Source organism: Lithobates pipiens, unplaced genomic scaffold (assembly GCF_037356315.1).
Source record: "Lithobates pipiens isolate NorthernLeopardFrog02 unplaced genomic scaffold, aLitPip1_a1.2 Scaffold_10, whole genome shotgun sequence".
NCBI classification, from domain to species: Eukaryota; Metazoa; Chordata; class Amphibia; order Anura; family Ranidae; genus Lithobates; species Lithobates pipiens.
Window position 1 is genome coordinate 193,762,093 of NW_027507686.1, and position 22,964 is coordinate 193,785,056.

The 22,964-nt window shown below is 48.1% G+C and overlaps 1 protein-coding gene across 1 annotated transcript in view; it reads left to right on the forward strand.

Moving 5' to 3' along the window:
- Positions 1-22,964, forward strand: part of VWCE (von Willebrand factor C and EGF domains) — a 136,423-nt gene that overhangs the window by 106,675 nt on the left and 6,784 nt on the right. Inside the window, exons 27-28 of the mRNA XM_077460807.1 lie at positions 5,129-5,211; positions 9,479-9,583. Coding sequence (XP_077316933.1) covers positions 5,129-5,211; positions 9,479-9,583 — 188 coding nt within the window. The remainder of the gene's footprint in view (positions 1-5,128; positions 5,212-9,478; positions 9,584-22,964) is intronic.

Genomic DNA, 22,964 nt, shown 5'->3' on the forward strand with positions numbered 1-22,964 from the left:
TGGTGTCCTATTCCAATACCCAAACTTAGCCAGACAAAACCTACAGATGGTACACAGGGGCACAAATTCACCTACTATGACACCAGAGGACGGACAGACAGTAAAAGACAGCATATCTGCTACAGGCATGCACAGAGGGTGTGCAAGGTGTGCCTGGGCACACCCTAATCACTCTGTGCAGTGATGGTTTACCCCTTCTGCCCCCCCTCCCAGAGTGCTGCTGGCTTCCCTCTCTTCGCTGTTGCGGGGGATGTTTCAAGATGGAGAGTGAAGGAAGGGGCTAGACTCTTCCTTTTCCACATGAACACAGTGAACACGCTCATTGTGTTCATTCATAACGGAAGCATAGTAAACTGTGTTTAGTATGCTTCCATGTGTGATTAAATGAGGAAGCCGCTCAGTACAGAGAACTTCCCATTCATTTGGTTGAACTGGATGGACTTGTGTCTTTTTTTCAACCAGATTAATCATGGGAGAAATGTGACAGAACCCACTGTCACCCTCCAAACCCCAATGTTCTCTGCTGGGTCATAGTCTGTGGGTAGGAGGCGAGCCCACAGCCCCCTCCAAAACACACAGTGACAGTGGGTTCTGTTACATTTCTCCCCTTTTAAAAACAGACTAACCAGGTCGCTGAACCTCAACTGGTCTGGACCTGTGTTAGTCACAAATTCCCACCCCGGCAAACAGGAAAAGGAAAAGTATGACTCTGGCGCTGGGGAGCAAAACCGCACATATGGTCTCCCATGAATAAAAACAGCCGCTGCAGAGTGGGAACAGCTGTCCGCACTCCTCTGATCTGGGGCCTGGTTGCAGGTATTGGGGTGAGCTGAATAATCCTCTCCCCCGATGCCAGCGCTTCAGCTGGTAGGGAGCTTAGGCTGGTAGTGCTAAGCCATTGGGGAGGTACTTGATTTTCTCCTGGTGTAGTTACCAGCTGTTGGGAGGTATCTTTCAGGGACTATCTCCCAGACTCTCCATCTCTTTTTCTGAGACCAACAGCACTCTACCCCGTAGCCAGCGCTTCTGCTGGGGGAACATATACAAAGGTAGATTTCAGCCGCTGGAGAGGGGGAAGGGTATTCTTCCCTCCCGGTTCTGTGACCAGCCGCTTGGGCAACTTCTGACAGGGGCTGTCTCCTAAACACTCCAAAAGCATACTGAGGGCTGGGCAGGGGCCAGAGGCACTCTGCCCCATAGCCAGCGCTTCTGCTGGGGGGATAAACACAGGGGTAGGGGGGATATCCGCTGCTGGGGAAACAGCTCACTGAGGTCATCCCTCGGATTCCCCTGATCTAACTCTGAGGGTGGGCAGAGGCCAGCGGCGCTCTGCTCTGTTGCCAGCGCTTCTGCTGGGAAGGTGAACACTGGGGTAGTGTCCAATTGCTGGGAGGTAGAATGGCTTTCTCCATTCCTGGTGGGGATATCCGCTGCTGGGGAAATAGCTCCTGAAGATCATCTCTCGCACTCTCCTGATCCAATTCTGAGGGTGGGTAGAGGACAGCGGCGCTCTGCTCCGTCGCCAGCGCTTCTGCTGGGGATATAAAACACTGGAGTAGGGTCCAAGTGCTTGGGAGGGAGAATTGCTTTCTCCACCCTCGATGGGAATATCTGCTGCTGGGGAAAGGGCTCACTGAGGTCACCCCCCGGTCTCCCTGGATCTAACTCTGAGGGTGGGCAGAGGCCAGTGGCACTCTACCTCATAGCCAGTGCTTCAGCTGGTAGGGAGCTTAGGCTGGTAGTGCTAAGCCATTGGGGAGGTACTTGATTTTCTCCTAGTGTAGTTACCAGCTGCTGGGGAGGTATCGTTCAGGGACTATCTCCCAGACTCTCCATTTCTTTTTCTGAGACCAACAGCACTCTACCCCGTAGCCAGCGCTTCTGCTGGGGGAACGTATACAAAGGTAGATTTCAGCCGCTGGAGAGGGGGAAGGGTATTCTTCCCTCCCAGTTCTGTGACCAGCCGCTTGGGCGACTTCTGACAGGGGTTGTCTCCCAAAAACTCCAAAAGCATACTGAGGGCTGGGCAGGGGCCAGAGGCACTCTGCCCCATAGCCAGCACTTCTGCTGGGGGGATAAACACAGGGGTAGTGTCCAAGTGCTGGGAGGGAGAATTGCTTTCTCCACTCACGGTGGGGATATCCGCTGCTGGGGAAACAGCTCACTAAGGTCATCCCTCGGATTCCCTGGATCTAACTCTGAGGGTGGGCAGAGGCCAGCGGCGCTCTGCTCAGTTGCCAGCGCTTCTGCTGGGAAGGTGAACACTGGGGTAGTGCCCAATTGCTGGGGAGGTAGAATGGCTTTCTCCATTCCTGGTGGGGATATCCGCTTCTGGGGAAATAGCTCCTGAAGATCATCTCCCGCACTCTCCGGATCCAATTCTGAGGGTGGGTAGAGGCCAGCGGCGCTCTGCTCCGTCGCCAGCGCTTCCGCTGGGGATATAAAACACTGGAGTAGGGTCCAAGTGCTTGGGAGGGAGAATTGCTTTCTCCACTCTCGGAGGGAATATCTGCTGCTGGGGAAAGGGCTCACTGAGGTCATCCCCCGGTCTCCCTGGATCTAACTCTGAGGGTGGGCAGAGGCCAGCGGCACTCTACCTCGTAGCCAGTGCTTCTGCTGGGGCACTGGATGCGATACTCTGGACTTGCTGCTGATCACCATCTACCAGCCTTCCATCGCCCATCTCAACTCCCCCTTCCGAGACTTTTATGCTATTAGCTTATCTCACTGCCTGGGGAACCTCCGATGCGTTCCGGCATTCTAGCACTCGTAGTGCCTTCTGTATTATCGCCGCTTCTTCCATTGCGGTTAGTACGGGAAAACGTAGGGACACCCCTGGCCCCATTTGCTCCGCATCTTCGCGACTGTCTGCTATTTCTTCCGGACAGTCCCAGGCAACGGGAGCCATGCCATGCTGCTGATCACCATCAAACAGCCGCTTGTAGGCAATCTTGAGCTCCCATTCCTGCTCAACCAGGAACTCCAATTCCTCCAGGTCACATGCCTCTTCTGGGAGGTCCAGCACCTCATCTCGGAAGTCCAGGATGTCTTCCTGTTGCCACTCCTCGATGCTCCCAAAGTCTGGGTCTCTGTAAATTTTTTGATGGAGCAGCCCACGCCGCCATAGCCAATGCCTTCTGTTGGGCTGCCATCTGCTGTACCTGGCCACAATTGTGCCGTGAACCACCGGAGGGCTCTGTAGCTGGCGTCCAGCCTCATCTCCTCCCGAACCAATCTTTCGAGCTCCGTCTTCCACTCATCTTGCAGTTGTTCCCTCAGAAACACCTCTAGTGCACTGTACTGCGTCCAGTCCATCTCTGTGGAGGAGGGAAGGATCTTCCCCTGATGGTGTAGCTCGTGGCTTAGCGTCTCTTGCCAGAATTGCCGGCGGATCACATCCTCCCAGCCGAGCATGGTGTGCTCTGTCGCTGGTCCCCGATGTTGCTTCCGCATGCCTTGCAGCCTCCTCCTGAACTCAGCTCTCATGCTGGCTGGTCCCCATATCGTTCCCCCGGCAGCTGCCCGGATATTGAATCTCGATGGTGATTTGGATGTCCCGGACTGCAGGAGACATCCCACCACTGCCACCACTGTGATGGATCTCGGATACCACTGCTGGGCATCTCCGCCAGACCTGTGTCTCCTGTCCTCCAAATGCACCCGCAGCCTGCAGATTCGCCATAACCAGCCCTTAATCGCTCAATCACGAGGCAAGCCACACAGGTGTTGAGGGTTAAACATGCAGAGCATAAATTGTTTATTAAGTTTCAAGCATACACTTTAAATACAGTTAGGGGCACTCCTCTTAGCCTTGTCATAGATGGGGTAGGGGACAAGAAAGAACCAATGGAAAATCAACACTTGTATATTCAAACAACTACAGTTTAAACACAAGAAGGGATTATGATAAGCAGGCAGCCCCTACTTACACATCCCCTGCTGGGATGTGTCTCCAGTCCAGACCTTTTCTCTACATGCCATGACCCAACACCATTAAACACAGCAACAAGAAGGGGGGGGGGGGGGATGCAGCATTACATTACATTATCTCAGTGGCATTTTGTATGTGTCGTTATCAGCTAAAAGTACATTGTGGATTAAAAGTATATATTTAACCAATAGGTTTAGGTAGCCAGGAACAACTCCACAAGCCCAACCACGGATACCGCATTCACCCGTTTCCGATGAACTGGTGACTCTGGACACAATTGTCTGGAGGTGGCATCTTCTCCAGGTGGTTGGAGATGGCAAATAGCTCTCCAAACTCCAATGTTCTCTGCTGGGCCATAGTCTGTGGGTAGGAGGCGAGCCCACAGCCCCCTCCAAAACACACAGTGACAGTGGGTTCTGTCACAGTAACTATGTGGCTTCAGAGATCCTGGGGACCTGACATTCACTGTCCAATGCAGCTGACACTTCAGAGAAAGGCATATGTGTTTGAGCTTTGGGGTATACACCCCAATTCAATAGGCTGCACACACTTATGACATCTGCCAACAGACATACTAAGCCCCCAAAAAAGTGTGTATTTCAGTGTCAGCATACAGCACAGAAACAGAAAGATTGTGGTGACACAATATCTGCCATCTGTGCCAAACACACACCATATCAAGCTATATGTTGCTTAAACTAGTACGGCAGTGACTAAATTATCAGAATTATATGTAGGTGAGCACTTAGTTGATAGACAGTTGGGTTACTAGGCTTACATTTCTTTTTCCTATCCACACACTTCATGATGGATGACTAGAAAGAACTGGGAGGAAAGCAGAGTCCCTGCTGCTGGTGGGAATGGTACTAAAAGTACATACTGTAGTAGATAGGCTTTTCATATTGGATTTTAATACTATCAGTCCCTTCCAGCATAAGCCTGATTAGTGGCTCAGGACATCATTTCAGTTATGGCAGACCTTCTGCAGTATATCAAACTCAGCTTAACCCCTTAACGTTCTGCTTCACCGTTTGGTAGCACACATTTTGAGTCACGCTAACTGATTGAAAAATGTGAACTTTAAAGGGTTAAAAACAAAAACATTCAATGCTAAATGCTAATAATTGCAGTGATGATACATTACATACCTGTACATAATTTTATTGCATTAAATGTCTTTTTTCTTTCTTCTCTCAGAGTGCTCTTTCAATGGTTTCAGCTCTACCAATGGCTCCATTTATGTCGCTGATGAGGACTACTGCCTGCAGTGTGAATGTTTGGTAAAACTTACCCAACAAAGTGGTTCAGATTCCAAAATCTAACATAGACATATACAAGCAGCATTTTCTTTACTATTATTATTATTATATACAATACACACCAATCAGCCATAACCTTATGACCACCCAACTAACATTGAGTAGGTCCCCCTTTTGCCACCAAAACAGCCTTGACCCGTCAAGGCATGGACTCCACTAGGCCTCAAGCCATCAATAGCAGATCCTTTAAATCCTGTACGTTTCAAGGTGGGGCCTCCATGGATTATTTTTCAAGCATTTTCCACAGATGCTCAATTGTTTTGAGATCTGGAGAATTCAGAGGACAAATTAACACCTTCAAGTCACTTTCTTCCATTGCTCTGTAGTTCGGGTTCTGATGCTCACGTGCCCATTGTAGGCACTTTTGGCTGTGGCTATGTGTTAGTATTGGTACCCTGACCAGTTTGTAACTATGCAGCCCCATATGCAACAAACTGTGGTGCATTGTGTGTTCTGACACCTTTCTATCTGAACCAGTATTGCATTTTTCAGCAGCTTGAGATACAGTAGTTATTTTATTGGATTGGACCACATTGGATTGGACCAACAGAACTTCATTTCCCACATGCATAAATTAACCTTGTCCGCCCATGGCCCTGTTGCCCACATCCCTTCCTTGAACCACTTTTGGTAGGTTCTGATTACTGCAGACCAGGAACATTCCATAAGAGCTGCAATTTTGGAGGTCCTCTGACCCAGTCGTTTAAGCAATAAAATTTGGCACTTGTCAAATTTGCTCAAATCCTTATGCTTGCACATTTTTTTCTGCTTTCAATACCTCACCTTAAAGCGGAGTTCCGCCCACTTTTGAGAGGTGGTCTTAAATGAAAGACCACCTCTCCACCCCCTCATTTTTGGATATTAAAGTTACATTTTTTATTCTATAGTACCTTTTTATTGAAGCACGGCCCGTACTTCCGATTCACCCGGTCATATCCTTTTGTGTGGCGAGTCATTCCCCTCCCCCTCCTGCTGTCTTCTGTTACCTGTGTGTCCCAGAAGACAGCTGGCCATTCTCAAAGTGCCGCACGACTCGCACATGTGCAGTAGGAAACGGGCAGTGAAGCCACAAGGCTCCACTGTCGGTTTCCTGTAGTTAGAATGGTGATGCCTGCACCCGATCCTATGGATGGATCGGCCTTGGGGGACTGACATTGCGTGCTTCCTGGACAGGTAAGTGTCCTTATTAAAAGTCAGCAGCTACAGTGTTTGTAGCTGCTGACTTAAAAAAAAAAAAGATAAAAATTTGTGGGTGGAACACCACTTTAAGGGACATGTTCACTTGCTGCATAATATATCCCATTCACTTTCAGGTGCCATTGTTATGAGATATTCAGTGTTATCTGCATTATTTTTCAGTGCATAATGTTATGACTCATCGATGTATATCATTAATAATATACAGGTTACTAGGTTATTAGTATACAATAGATAACAAAACAAATGGACCAGCGTGTGGAGAAGGGCTGGATGTGCTGGAGGAGGGAGCGAAGATGATTGATGGCAGGAAGATGGAGACCCGAACTGCAAGCTGCACATGGCTGGGATGCCCAGTCTTCTGGCACAGGTGGAGGGGAGGGAGCCACGATGCTGCAGTGTGGATTACGCTATATGTTCCCAGCATGTGAAGACCAATAGATGTGAATCCCAGCTGCGTGGGAGTGTCCCAAAACAGTGTAGACCTCAGGTTCACATCTATTGGGCTTCACATGCTGGGAAAGTATAGCGTCATCCACGCTGCAGCATCGTCGCTCCCTCCCCTCCACCTGTCAGTACGCCAGCAGACTTGGCATCCCGGCCACATGCAGCTTGCAGTTCGGTTCTCCACCTTCCCGCTGTCAATCATCTTCGCTCCCTTCTCCAGCCTTTCTCAGACATCCCAACCTGCAAAAACTAATTTCAGGGAGGTGGCAAGCTCATTTCAGGGAGGTTTTGTGCTGCTGCTGAAATCCCCCCCAATTAAATGCAGCCTTACCGCATCCATCATTTCAGCCTCACCATGCCCATCATTGCAGCCTTATCGTGCCCATCATTGCAGCCTCACCTTGCCCATCATTGCAGCCTTATCGTGCCCATCATTGCAGCCTCACTGTGCCCATAATCGTGCAGCCTGCAGCCTTACCGTGCCCATAATTGCAGCCTCACCATGCTTATAATTGCAGCCTTACCATGCCCAAAATTGCAACCTTACCGTGCCCATAATCCCAGCCTCACCGTGCCCATAATCACAGCCTCACTGTGCCCATAATCACAGCCTCAATGTGCCTATAATTGCAGCCTCACTGTGCCCATAATTGCAGCCTCACTGTGCCCATAATAGCAGCCTTACCATGCCCATAATTGCAGCCTCACATGCCCATAATTGCAGCCTCACCATGCCTATAATTGCAGCCTCACCATGCCCATAATTGCAGCCTCACTGTGCCCATAATTGCAGCCTCACTGCGCCCATAATTGCAGCCTCACAGTGCCCATAATTGCAGCCTCACAGTGCTCATAACCGCAGCCTTTTAGTGCCCATAATTGCAGCTTTACCATGTCCATAATCGCAGCCTCACTACAGTCAGTGCCTGGATTACACACAGAAGGCACCCCCCGCTGTGTCTCAGAATTCAGTGTGAAAACTTAGGCTGTGCTGTGACAAAAGTTCCACCCTCCTCCTAGACCAGCTTGTGTGATAGACGCAATGTTCTGTCTATCACGCAAGCTGGTCTAGGAGGAGGGCGGGACTTTTGTCACAGCGCAGCCAAAGTTTTTTTACACTCAGCTCCCACCGCTGTGATTGAAATGTAGTGGAGGAGGAGGAGGGGGTGGAGCACTACAGGCAGCCGTGGCTTAGCCCAAAACGACCCCAGGGCAGGCAGCCTACCGGGAAATGTCCTGGTAGGCAAGTCCAGCCCTACCTCCTGTCACTCAGCCACAGACAGTGCAGCCCTAGAGGCCCTACTCCATTCAGCCACTCGGGCTGCTCTGTATGTGGCTGAGTGACAGGCTCAGCCGGGGGATCACCTGGCGCTCACGGGGACCGAGAGCCCGCACCCAAATGCGGGAGACTCCCGTGGCTTACGGGAGAGTTGAAATGTCTTCCTTCTCCACACGCTGGTGAGCATGTTCCACATTCGGCCACAGTGCAGCAGGGGTATTGGTACCCCCCATGCTGCAGTAAACCCCAATGTCGTCAGCTCCTTGTTGCTCCATGGATCTTCTGTTAAACTGTAAGATGTTAATTTCTTTTTAATCTAACTCATATCCCTTCCTGCCTGACGATAGGATTGTTCTTTTATATCCATCACTGAATAAACTAGGACTAATTATGTTCAATTGTTTTCTGTGAGATTGTGTTTACTCCTCAATCCATTGAGCACTGGTCCATTTGTTTTGATGTACACTGTTTATGCATACCCTCCAGCGATGGCTGCCATCCAGCTGGACTGGGTTCAGATCCTATGTTATTAACTATGCTCTTTCCTCCCCATCGACAGATGGCCATGTTTTAGCGCTGGTGTCACTTGTTGTATAGTATACTATATATATATATATATATATATATATATATATATATATATATATATATAAAATGAAGAAAAAAAAGAATGTGGTTGTAATAGTGTCCCTTTCAGTGGAGAGGGTCCGCCTTACATTGGGGGTCACTGATAGAAGGACCCCTATTATACTTGGGGTAAGTGGAAAGAGTGTTTCTCATACAGACCACTAAAAAGGTATTTGGTTACTTAGCTAAAACATAAAAGGACAGGCTGTACTAGTCCCACAAGCTGAGTCTGCTGAGTGACGCTTCCACAATTCTGGCATAGTCAGGTGGGTTATCAATTTACTTCTGCTCTAGCAACCTCTGGAGAAGCCATGATTGAGAAAAGTTGCAATCACAATTTTTATCTATGATTTATAGAATATTTTGCAGTGCTGTCTGTTAGTCAGTTGTGAACAGAGCTATAAAAGGAGCAGTAGGGCTAAATCTCTTTTGGCCCTTCTTGTCCTGTGGGTCACAGGAGTGCCCTTCCTTCTGCACTCCTGTGACCTGTATTCAGCCGACAGCAGACATTAGCCTGCTGTCGACTGTTGTCACAGCTGATTCAGGCTCTAGAGAGACCCCAAATTTACACACTACATATCTTTTTAATTTTGCCCATAGATCTACTTCAAATCTCCAAATTAAAAATAAAATATAGGGCAGGAAAAAAAAGCCTACTGATAATCACTTTGTTTGCAGAGATCAGAGATCTACTGTAGAGCTGAAGCACATTACTTTCAAGGACTATGCTGTGATGGCTGTTATCACCTCTTTAGAGACCCATGCTCTAAGGAAACCAATCAGGTAATTACTCCTGTTCTGAGGATCTATTTACCACTATTTAAATAAATATATGCATTATGTGAAATAGATAAAATAAAGAAACAAAAACCATTAAGCTACCATTGAGCAGAGTTTCTGTAATGCAGAGTTTTCTTAAAGCATAACTAAATTCTGTTGTCGTTGGCTAGTTTTGGCACCCAAGCACAAAGCCCAAGCCCTGCCAGAACACAATCGCACCTGCTGAGGCCAACACCTCCGCCATCTTGTGCCCTGCCTCTTGCCATAGGCCTCCTCACGACATTCCTGACGATAGACCATGTTTATATCAGAAGATGGAATGTTCACATGGTAGTTAGCGCCACTGCATTTTTCTGGTTTTGTTCAGGGAATAGCAAGACAGTCACATCAGAAGGGTATACACTAAAAAAGTTTTAGTACACCTCCATTTTTCCAGTTTATTGATATGTAAACAGTTCAAGTCCAGTGAATAACCTGTAATGCTGCGTACACAAGACCAGACTTTCCAGCAGGCTAGGTCCGACGGACTTCCCGATGGACCTTCGGTGGAGTTCCAATGGACGTTCCGAACGAACGGACTTGCCCACACATTAACGGACTTTCCAGCAGACTAGGTTCGACGGTCTTCCCGATGGATTTTCGATGTAGTTATGACGGACTTCCAGATGAATGGATTTGTCCACACACGGACTAAAGTCTGTTCATTTTGAGTGTTTTACGAAGGGACTAGCAAAGGAAGTCAATCTCGCCCATTATGATGTCACAGTCCCAGCATCCTCTGGGACTGTGACATCATAAGGGGTGGGGATATCACCCGGTGATGTCCCTATATAACTTGCCGCACACCGCGTCCCTGTCATTGCGGCCAGAGAGAGCGTCGAGTTAACATCTCAAGGAAGAAGAAGAAGAACAACAAGAAGAAGAGAAGGCGGCGGCGGCAATAGAAGACCGGGCCACTGCTAATAAAAGAGCTGGAAGAAGGCGCGGAAGCCCGGCAAGAAGAACTGAAGAGGGGGACAAGACCCCCGAAGTCGGAAAAAGAGGCAGCGGTGACAGAAGACCGGGCCACCGCTAGTAAAAGAGCTGAAAGAAGAAAGCAGAGGCCCGGCAAGAAGAACCGAAGAGGGGGACAAGACCCCTGAAGACGGGGACAAAACCCCCGAAAGTTGGAAGAAGACCCTGGGTGGCGACGAAGAAGAAAGCCGGGCTCCTCCACAAGTAAAAGAGCTAGCAGAAGATAGCGGAGGAGTCTGGCGAGAAGACCACCCAAGAAGACGGAAGAAGGCCCCCGGAGTTGTGCAATAAATTATTTTAAACCCTTGTGTAGTGTTTTTTTTTTCACCAGGTGAATGGGTAGGGGTACATTGTACCCCATACTCATTCACATAGGTTGGGGGCCGGTATCTAGGGGCCCCCTTATTAAAGAGGGCTCCCGGATTCCGATAAGCCCCCCGCCTGCAGACCCTGACAACCAATGGCCAGGGTTGTCGGGAAGAGGCCCTTGTCCTCATCAGCATGGGGACAAGGTGCTTTGGGGTTGGGGGTCCACGCGGGTCTGAAATGGACTTTGGGGGATCCCCACACCATTTTTATTGGCGTAGGGCTTCCCCTTTAAGTCTATACCAGGTGACGGGGCTAGCGTCGTGTCAATCTCGCCATCGTAGGCGGCGACATTGACTTCCTTCACTAGTCCCGGTTACCTGGAGCCGTGTTCAAAATGAATGGTCTTTCCTCTTTATGCGGGAAAGTTCATTAAAAGTATGGCGGACTAGCACACACACACGGCCCAATTGTTTTGAGTCAAAACTACTTTCTGGTCCGTCGGACCAGCATACAGACGAACGGGTTTCCCGCTAGGAACTGGGTTCGACGGAGTTCCGGCGGAAAGATTTAAGATTTGTTCTATTTATAAAGTCCGTCGGAGTTTTGGACAGCAAAGGTCCAATGAAGCCCACACATGTGTACGTGGCATAATGGTACAAAGGTAAACAGACTGTAATATACCCTCTTAAGCAATATTTGGACAGTATTGTAGAACAGTATACAACAAGAACAGTTTCCCACACCATCAAAAGGTACTTGGAAACGGGAAGAAACTCTAATGCCTGTACACACGATCAGACTTTCCGGCGGACTTAGCCCAGCGGCAAACCGCCGGACTTTGAAGCAGAGGTCCGCCAGACTTTCCGAACGAGCGGATCTGCCCACACACAACCGGACTTTTGGCAGGAGTCCGCCGTACTTTTGAAAATGAACAGACTTGCCCACACATGGAGGAAAGCCCGTTCATTTTGAATGCAGCTCCAGGTATCCGGGACTAGCGAAGGAGGTCAATGTCGCCGCCTTTGGCAGCGAGTTTGCCACGTCACTGGCCCCGTCACCTGGTATGGACTTAAAGGGGAAAAGCGAGGTCCCCCCCAAAGTCCATATTTGAGCACGCAGCCCAGCCGGTCAGGAAAGGGGTGGGGACGAGCGAGCGCCCCCCCTCCTGAGCCGTACCAGGCCGCATGCCCCTTAACATGGGGGGGTGCTTTGCGGCCCTCTCACCCCAAAGCACCTTGTCCCCATGTTGATGAGGACAAGGGCCTCTTCCCGACAACCCTGGCCGTTGGTTGTCAGGGTCTGCGGGCGGGGGGGCTTATCGGAATCCGGGGGCCCCTTTAATAAGGGGGCCCCCAGATACCGGCCCCCCACCCTATGTGAATGAGTATGGGGTACAATGTACCCCTACCCATTCACCTGGTGAAAAAAATGTAAAAGAAAAAACACCACACAAGGGTTTAAAATTATTTATTGCACAGCTCCGGGGATCTTCTTCCGTCTTGGAGGGTCTTCTCGCCGGACTCCTCCGATATCTTCTGCTAGCTCTTTTACTAGCGGAGGAGCCCGGCTTTCTTCTTTGTTGCTGCCCGGGGGTCTTCTTCCGACTTCGGGGGTCTTGTCCCCCTCTTTGGGGGTCTTGTCCCCCTCTTCGGTTCTTCTTGCCGGGCCTCCGCTTTCTTCTTCCAGCTCTTTTACTAGCGGTGGCACGATCTTCTGTCGCCGCCGCCTCTTCTTCCGACTTCGGGGGTCTTGTCCCCCTCTTCAGTTCTTCTTGCCGGGCCTCCGCGCCTTCTTCCAGCTCTTTTACTAGCGGTGGCCCGGTCTTCTATCGCCACCGCCTTCTCTTCTTCTTGTTCTTCTTCTTCTTCCTTGAGATGTTGATTCAACGCTCTCTCTGGCCGCAATGACAGGGTCGCGGTGTGAGGTGACTTATATAGGGACATCGCCGGGTGATGTCCCCGCCCATTATGATGTCACAGTTCCAGCATCCTCTGGGACTGTGACATCATCCAGGTTAGTATACAGAAGCGGGGGGGGGGGGGTTAGTTAATGGACTATATCGGTACTGATAGAAAACAATATACAATGTTATGTAAAAAAAAGGGCTTATTGCAAGTGAAAAAACATATGGTTGACATTTTATATGAAAAAAAAACAGATACTCAGGGTTGCCCCAAAGGGTATCTGTAGATGCAAATTATAGATTGGTCAAGGTCTCTACTAGTTTTGCAGTATTCTACTGCTTCCTCAGGAGAATCAATCGAAGAAACAAATAATACAATGAGATACACAAAATATGATTCAACAATAGTAAATATAAAGTTACAGCGTATAATACGTAAATAAACAAGGATAGCTTACCCAATGAATAACCGCCCAGCTAAACCCACCCCCCTGCGGCGGATATGGGGAATTGTGCATAGATCTCTAAATAAAAGGCATAGTGTTGGTAAAAGACCCAATACGTTGGTTAAGGTGTAAAAGGGACACTAATGCTGCGTACACACGACCAGCTTTTCCATCAGAATAAACTCTGACGGTCTTGCCGACAGAGTTCCGATGGAGTTCTGCTGAAAAGGACTTACCTACACATGATCCCACCAAAGTCCGATAGTTTAGAATGCAATGACTAGAAAAAGGAAGTTCAATAGCCAGTAGCCAATACCTGCCCTTGCGTCGTTTTTGGTCCATCGGAATAGCATACAGACGAACGGTTTTCCCGATAGGAATTGATTCCGTCGGAAAGATTTAAAACATGTTCTATTTCTAGGTCCATCAGGATTTTCGAAAGAAAAAGTCAGATGAAGCCCACACACGATCAGAATATTTCCGATGGAATGATTCCTTCGGACATTTTCTGCTAGAAAGTCCAACCGTGTGTATACGGCATTAGACAAATGGGGGGGGGGAGAGAAAGTGGGTGGGGGGGACTGAGCGGGGAGGGAAAAAGGGTTGGAAGGGAATGGGAAGGAGAGAAGGGGAAGGGGCAAGGGGGAGGGAGGGGATGGATAGGGAGAAAAAATGGGGGGAGGGAGAAGAGATATGATGGGGAGAGGAGTGGGAAGGTAGGAGAGGAAAAGAGGTGGGGGCTGCGGAAGGGGAAGACATGAGAGAAGGGTGAAAAAAAAGAGAAGGGGGGAAGAAAAGGGAAGGAGTGCCCAAGACCCTGATTGATGGGACATTAGACAAGGGGTCAATTAAGAATGAAACTTACCACAGCAGTTACATCAGTGGATGATATAAGGGCCATGGCCAAGATAAGAAGAGACTCCTGGTATAGTGAAGGTAGGGTGACAGGTTGAAATCGAGGACGGCGGCTAGTAATGTTACATTTATCTCCTGAAACAGGAGATAAACGTACCCATGGGGATGATGAACTGCCGGTCGCGTCCTTCCTGTCCCCACACACACACAAACACTGCAAATGGAGAGATCAGCCCTGCTCCTCCAAGGACCTGAAGGCCCGTTAAATGAGCTCCCTAACCAGGGGACGCCCTAGACGCCGCCAGTCGGTGGCGACCGACGTCACTGGGTCAGTTTCCCCGCACATCCAGCACTACTGTATCCTTGACATGGGCTTTGGGGCGCACGGGATGCGCCAACGTGGTTGGTTTCCTGGCACCCCATGACCCCCACCCCCCCCTTCTGATCAACAGACTTCCTCCCTGCACATTCCCCCAACTATACCCCTTCCCCTCACTTTCATGGCATAATTGGGATGCCTAACTTCACCATTGATGATTTTGCTGTAGATGCCCCGACTACTTGCTCTGCCATGCCTTTATGAGTTTTATGTCAATATTGATATTGTCCTCTCTGTCCTACAGCCCTCAATTGTGTGACAATGCCTTATGTGAACCAATATAGTAATCATCATTGTTGGATCTATATTCCCACCAATCTAACTATTGTATGTATATTGCTGTATTGTAATTTTCTCTGAGTATTTTGGCTGCCTGTACTTCTACTTACCTACCTATGTTTCCCCTGGTAGGGGTTTGCTCTTGTGAGTCCTCCCCCTTCTTGCTCTTTCAGAGCCTAGGGCTCCCCACCCACCTGCTCGAACATGCATGGTAGCGCGGGATCGCGCACATGCGCAGTGCGGGGAAATAGACCCGGTGACATCGGACGCCGCCGTCTGGTGGCGTCTTGGGCATCCCCTGGTTGGGCAGCTCATTTAAAGGTCCTTCAGGCCCTTGGATTAGAAGGACAGGAAGGATGCGACTGGCAGTTCATCAAGGATCCCCATGGGTACGTTTATCTCCTGTTTCGGTTTATGCATTACCCTGCACCCGATGATACTAATATGGATACCTTTATTACTGACAGAATTATATACTACTTGTTGGTTAGTTACCAGCAACACTGGACATGTATATCTCCATACCCGCCATGATTCCTTATGTAACGTTACTAGCCGCCATCCTCAATTTCAACCTGTAACCCTGCCTTCACTAAACCAGGAGTCTCTTCTTATCTTGGCCATGGCCCTTATATCATCCACTGATGTAACTGCTGTGGTTTTATTTTTAATTGACCCCTTGTCTAATGCCCCATCAATTCTTGGGCACTCCTTCCCTTTTCTTCCCCCCCTTCTGCCCCCCCTTTTTCCTCCCTTACTCTCATATCTTCCCCTCCTGCAGCCCCCACCCCTTTTCCCCTTCTACCTTCCCACTCCTCTTCTGGTCATATCTCTTCTCCCTCCTTCCTTTTCCTCTCCCCCTTTGCTCTCCCCCACTTTCTACCCATTCCCCTCTGTCCTTTCCTCTTTCCTCCCGTCTCCCCCCTTTTTTTTCTCCTTTTGTTTTGCCTTTTCTATCCTAACTTCTGGAATCACTGCTGGGGCAGGTATCTACAATTTTTTGCCTTGTCATGAGGATAAAGATCCCCATCTGGGAGACTATGCTGCCACTACTAGTTTAATCTTTGATCACTGACTGATCCAACGTTTGTCCATTGACTAGGGCTGTATTGGCCATGTCCCCTGAATATGCCTGCGGTTTGGGGTCCAAGCCCGCTCCTTGTTTCTGGAGCAGAGCAGGGGTTAAATTTTGGTTGTGGTTTCTACTACAAATGTCTATTCTTAATATGACTTTAATGACGGTTGGTATGAATGTTGTGTGTATGTGTGTGTATGTCCTCCCTCTGGGTTTGCAGCTGTGCAGAGTGCTATAGAAAGCTCCAGCTTAGCTGGACCGTGGACCCAAAACAGGCTCTCCTCATTCTCCCTGAACCGCTAGGCGGTTGAGAGTTGTGAACATGTGTGATTGTGCACCTCTCACCCTCTCCATAAGAGTACACCTTCCGGCACCTTCTGGCACCCCCTACCAGATGGACACTTCCTTCTGGGTCCCTTTACCTATGAGAACTTGTAAATTAGACTCCAGCCTCTTGACTTGTTAATCTCCCCCAGTCGTCGCGGGAGGCCTCACTGGTAGCAGCTTGTGCCATGTGCACAACAGGACTTGGATGTTTTACCTGTTGAATCGGCCTAGTCTGCGAAACTAGTTGAAACACTGTTCATGACCAATGCACCTATCATTTTAATCTACTGACTTCCTTTGTCATGTATTATGGGTCAAACTTTTCTAAATGTTATATGATTGTCTATATCTCTATTGTATCCCCTTCTGCATTGTACCAAGATAGTCCACTTAGTCCACTTATTTCTCTCTCCCTCCTTGGCCAGTCCTGGCTGGGGACCAGACTCCCAAGCCTCCTATTTCATCCTATTTAAATCAGATGATATCTGACCAGTCTGCCCTGTGTGTAGAAATACTGTTAAGACATAGGCCCTCCTTTCGACAGTGGAAGCTCTGTCCCCTCTGGATATCCACTCCTGGCTTTCAGGAACACATTTGGGAGGACATGTCTCACTACTGGAGGGACAATGCTGGGTCCTCATCCACAGGCCCCACATGGGACACCTTTAAGACAACTGTGCGGGGCTCCTATATCTCTCAAATTGCTAGACATAGGAAATCTACCCTTCGGACCCTGGAGTCCTCCTTGGAGACAGCTAGGGCCCAATATACTGCACTCCCCACTCCAGACTTCCATGGTGTCCTGGTGGGGGCACATAAAGCACTGGATCTCCACAGGGTGGCTACAACTCATAAGTAACAACTATTTGTCGGTTAGGTTAGACGAACATAGTGGGAAAGATAAGATGCTGGCCAATCTTTCTCATACAGAATACCCATATAGCTCCATACCACAAATCCAACTACCGAATGGTTCGGTCATCATTGGATCCTTTGACCATAAACCAGGCATCCAACTACCGGATGGTTCGGTCATCATTGGATCCTTTGACCATAAACCAAGCATTCAAGTCCTTCACTGAATGCCTATATTCAGACCCCACCCCCCCTCGCTGAACTTGAGTGGGGTTCATTGAATCCATCCAATTCCCTGCATTGGAGGACTCTCACAAACTTATTTTAGATAAACCCCTGACAATTGAGTAAATTACAGAGGGTTAGACTGCCTGCTGAATGGTACAAGAACTATGCAGAAGACTTGGCACAGAAACTACATTCTCTATTCGGACAGGCACTAGAGGAGGGTGAGCTTCCTGCCTCCTTGTGTGAAGCCCTGATTGTAGTGTTGCCCAAACCCGAGAAAGACAAATTGTTATGTGGTTCCCACCGTCCAATCTCACCATTAAACAGTGATGTTAAAGTGCTGGCTAAACTCATATCTATAAGACTGCAAAAGGCTATTCTTCACCTTGTCCACCGGGACCCGACTGGGTTCATACCTGGAAAGAGTACATACAACAATATTCGCCGCCTTTATTTGCATATTCACAGGTCAGCTGCTGACCAAAAAAGTGGACTGGTGCTAACATTGGATGTGCTGAAAGCCTTTGATACCGTTAACTGGTATTTTCTTTGGGAAGCGATGCACCGCATGGGTTTTAGCCCCCAGTACATTAAATGGGTCCGCCTGCTCTACACTAACCCTTGGGCTAAGGTATATACTAACAAGAATATATCTGATACTTTTTTCTTACTGGGGGAACAAGGCAGGGCTGCGCACTTTCGCCACTCCTGTTTGCACTGGCAATAGAACCCCTTGCTCTGGCGGTGTAACAGACGGCAGCAGTGGGTGACGTCTGTTATGGGGAGCTGTCTGAAAATCTCCCTCTATGCGGACGATGCCATAATATATTTAGATGGCTCAGAACAGTGCTTTAATTCCCTGTTGGACATTGTGGAGGAGTTTGGGAGTTTGGGAGGGTCTCTGGGCTACATTTGGCTGGGCAAAATGTGGCGTTTCCTATTGGCCCCAACCTAGATTATACCTATCTTTCAAGCTGAACTGACCATCCAGCCCACATTTAAATATATAGGGATTTATACCTGGACCTCCTTGCCTCTCAATCTAATTGGCTGTGTGAAAATTTTTAAACTCAGATACTTACCAAAATTTTTATACACATCCCCAATTTTTCTCTTTAAAAACGTTTTAAAAAAAATAAAGTTGATTTTATCCACCTTCCTCTGGCAGGGGAAACACCCACATATTGCTAGAGCATCTCTCCAAGCTGCCAAAGCTGATGGTGGATTGGCCTGCCCAAATTTACGGCACTGACTTTTAGTGTCCCAACTTACCTATGTCCACGACTGGCTCCTGGAAACCTCCACGTCGGGCTCCACTGCTCTGCTGACTGCACTATCTGGCTCTAGAGAATCACTGGTAGAGGCTCTGCACAGGTCTATGCCCAAACGCTGCTCTTGAGGCTCTCCGAGAGGTGTTAGTTGGCTGGCCTGGCATGAGGGTAATAAGGTGATAACAAATTTGAACAGGGTGTCTCCCAGTGCCCCCTTGTGGCACAACCCCAATTTCTCATAGCTCCTGGACCACCTGGACTCCCTGTGGTGGACACGACTCGATGTCACCCATGCCTCCCACATTTTCGTCAACAACGTATTCGCTTTCTTTGAGGAGTTGAAGGCAAGGTATGGTGTGACAAAAAAATTATTTTTCAAATATCTTTTGTCGCATCATGCCATCCGGGCACAGTTTGCGGGTCTAACCCAGAAAATCTCAGAATCATCACTAGAATTACTGCTGTCATATCCAGAAATTGAGAAACTGGTTACAACTGTTTACTCTCACCTCCAGTCAGCCGGAGTTAACCCCTTCCAACTGGCTCAACGGAAATGGGAGGTTGTGATTCCTGGACTGTGCGAGGAGGGGGGGAAGGAGGCCTTGGAAATCTGCTTCCAGAACTTTATCCGGTACAATGATCAATATACCCAGTTTAAATTCATACACCAGTTGCATTACACTCCAGCCAGGTTGGCCCCAATGAGGTTTGATTCTGCAGCAACCTGTCCCAGATGTGGGTCTATAGATGCAGAGTACTTGCATATTTTTGGTCCCACTCTATCGACATATTGGAAGGACGAATTTTCTTTTTTTTGATAACAACTTACACTTACCATTACCGCATACTCCTGAAGTTGGCCTACTGGGTGTGTTGAATGACTTTATACACAGGACCCATGCTCGCACTCTTATGCGTATATTATTATTCTATGCCAGAAAACAAATTTTGTTGCAAGGTAAGAATGCCTCTGCTCCAAATATCCAAACATTTTATCGCATGGTTCATAAAGTTGTACCCGTCTTCAAACTTATATACAATGGCAGGGCCTTCCCGAAATAAGTTTTTTTTAAGGTCTGGTAACCCTGGATTTATATTGCTGATTCCGTTTGGAGTGGCACTCCACTCTCCCAACAGTAATGGGTAACATGACTTCTGCTTAAATTATTGTGTCCTTAGATCATCTGGCATCCTGTTGATGGCCCCATGACCCTTCAATCAGACCGGCAGGGAGGGAGTGGTACTCGCTATGTAATGCTCATTAGACATGTGCATTCGTTTTCGTCCGAATGCATTTTCGTCCGAATTTCAGCTATTTTCGTTTTCGTTTTGACAAACGATAACGAAAGCACAAAATCCGAAAAACGAAAGATCCGACATAAATAAATGCTTTATTTTCGTTTTCATTGTTACAACAGTTCGATATAGAATAGGAGATTCGACATGACTCTGACAACAATCTGTGTCTATAGAACCTGTGGTCGAATGTGCCTAACCTTACCTCTATTAGTCCAAGATTATATAGAGAAAATATTCGACAGAGAAAAAAGATTTGACAGAGAGAAAAGATTCTGCAAGTTACTGTCCTAAAAAGTGTTTGGGGACCCGGGTCCTGCCCCAGGGGACATGTATCAATGCAAAAAAAAGTTTTAAAAACTGCAGTTTTTTCGGGAGCAGTGATTTTAATAATGATTAAAGTGAAACAATAAAAGTGTAATATTCCTTTAAATTTCGTAGGGGGGGGTTGTCTATAGTATGCCTGTGAAGGGGCGCATGTTTCCCGTGCTTAGAACTGTCCCTGCACAAAGTGTCATTTATGCAGGAAAAAAAGTCCTTTAAAATCACTCGCAGCTATTATGAATTGTCGGCTCCGTAATACAGAGAACACTCATTGAAAGTCATTGATAAAAAAATAAAAAATAAAATAAAAAAAAAAGCGTGGGGGTCCCCCAAATTCAATTACCAGGCCCTTCAGGTCTGGTATGGATATTAAGGGGAACCCTGCCTCAAATTTAAGAAAAAATTTGACATGGGGTTCCCCCTAAATATCCATAACCAGACCCTTCAGGTCTGGTATGGATATTAAGGGGAACCCCGCGTCAAATTTAAAAAAAAATTGACGTGGGGTTCCCCCTAAAAATCCATACCAGACCCTTTATCCGAGCACGCAACCTGGCAGGCCGCAGGAAAAGAGGGTGGGACGAGAGAGCGGCCCCCCCTCCCTCCTGAACCGTACCAGGCCACATGCCCTCAACATTGGGAGGATGCTTTGGGGGTCTGTGACCCCTCAAAGCACCTTGTCCCCATGTTGATGAGGACAAGGGCCTCATCCCCACAACCCTGGCCGGTGGTTGTGGAGGTCTGCGGGCGGGGGGTTTATCAGAATCTGGAAGCCCCCTTTAACAAGGGGACCCCCAGATCCTGGCCCCCCCCTGTTTGAAATGGTAAGGGGGTACAAAAGTACCCCTACCATTTCACAAAGAAAGTGTAAAAAATGGTTTAATAAAATAAACACACTTTTGAAAAATTCCTTTATTAAAAATAAAAAAAAGATTCCAGCGGCGGCAATCCACTCTTGCTATCCAGCGACGGACGGTCATCTCTCCAGCGATGGCTCATCTCATCCAGCGCAGCGAATCCATCCTTCTTCTGTCTCCGTGGAGGAGACACTGCAGGCATTCCGGCGGCTGACGTTTCTTATATACGGAGGGTGGGGCCACCCGTCACCTGACCCCGCCCCCCTCTGACGCAAGGGGAAACCTGGGGTTCCCTGTGACGTATGGGTGACCCCGCACCCCTCTGATGTAACACAGGCAGGTTTCCGTTACATCAGAGGGGGGCGGGGTCACCCATACGTCACGGGGAACCCCGGGTTTCCCCTTGCGTCAGAGGGGGGCAGGGTCAGGTGACGGGTGGCCCCGCCCTCCGTATATAAGAAACGTCAGCCGCCGGAATGCCTGCAGTGTCTCCTCCACGGAGACAGAAGAAGGATGGATTTGCTGCGCTGGATGAGATGAGCCATCGCTGGAGAGATGACTGTCCATCGCTGGATAGCAAGAGTGGATTACCGCCGCTGGAATCTTTTTTTTATTTTTTTATTTTTAATAAAGGAATTTTTCAAAAGTGTGTTTGTTTTATTTAACCATTTTTTACACTTTCTTTGTGAAATGGTAGGGGTACTTTTGTACCCCCTTACCATTTCAAACAGGGGGGGGGCGGGATCTGGGGGTCCCCTTGTTAAAGGGGGCTTCCAGATTCTGATAAGCCCCCCGCCCGCAGACCTCCACAACCACCGGCCACGGTTGTGGGGATGAGGCCCTTGTCCTCATCAACATGGGGACAAGGTGCTTTGAGGGGTCACAGACCCCCAAAGCATCCTCCCAATGTTGAGGGCATGTGGCCTGGTACGGTTCAGGAGGGAGGGGGGGCCGCTCTCTCGTCCCCCCCTCTTTTCCTGCGGCCTGCCAGGATGCGTGCTCGGATAAAGGGTCTGGTATGGATTTTTAGGGGGAACCCCACGTCAATTTTTTTTTAAATTTGACACGGGGTTCCCCTTAATATCCATACCAGACCTGAAGGGTCTGGTTATGGATATTTAGGGGGAACCCCACGTCAAATTTTTTCTTAAATTTGAGGCAGGGTTCCCCTTAATATCCATACCAGACCTGAAGGGCCTGGTAATTGAATTTGGGGGACCCCCACGCTTTTTTTTTTTTTTTATCAATGACTTTCAATGAGTGTTCTCTGTATTACGGGAGCCGACAATTCATAATAGCTGCGAGTGATTTTAAAGGACTTTTTTTCCTGCATAAATGACACTTTGTGCAGGGACAGTTCTAAGCATGGGAAACATGCGCCCCTTCACAGGCATACTATAGACAACCCCCCAGCTACGAAATTTAAAGGAATATTACACTTTTATTGTTTCACTTTAATCATTATTAAAATAACTGCTCCCGAAAAAACGGCCGTTTTTAAAACTTTTTTTTGCATTGATACATGTCCCCTGGGGCAGGACCCAGGTCCCCAAACACTTTTTAGGACAGTAACTTGCAAATTAGCCTTTAAAATTAGCACTTAAGATTTTGAACGTTGGAGTCCCATAGACTTTAATAGGGTTCTAAAGTATGCTATATACTAGCTCCGTCGAATCTTCTTTATACATTCGACAGACACCATAAGCCTTCAAAGACAGATTCGACCGTAATTCATGTGGATTTTCGGACGAATGCAATTTTTGAACGAAAAACAAAATAAATAAAAACGAATTTCGGGAGTAACTAAATAAATTAAGTTTTCGGACGAAAACGAAATTCTGAAACGAAATATTTTACTCTGCACATGTCTAATGCTCATTGTATACAAGACATACCTTTTGTAAAAAGCCTGTCAAAACTTTATATGGAAAACCAATAAACAAATATATATAAAAAAAGAATAATT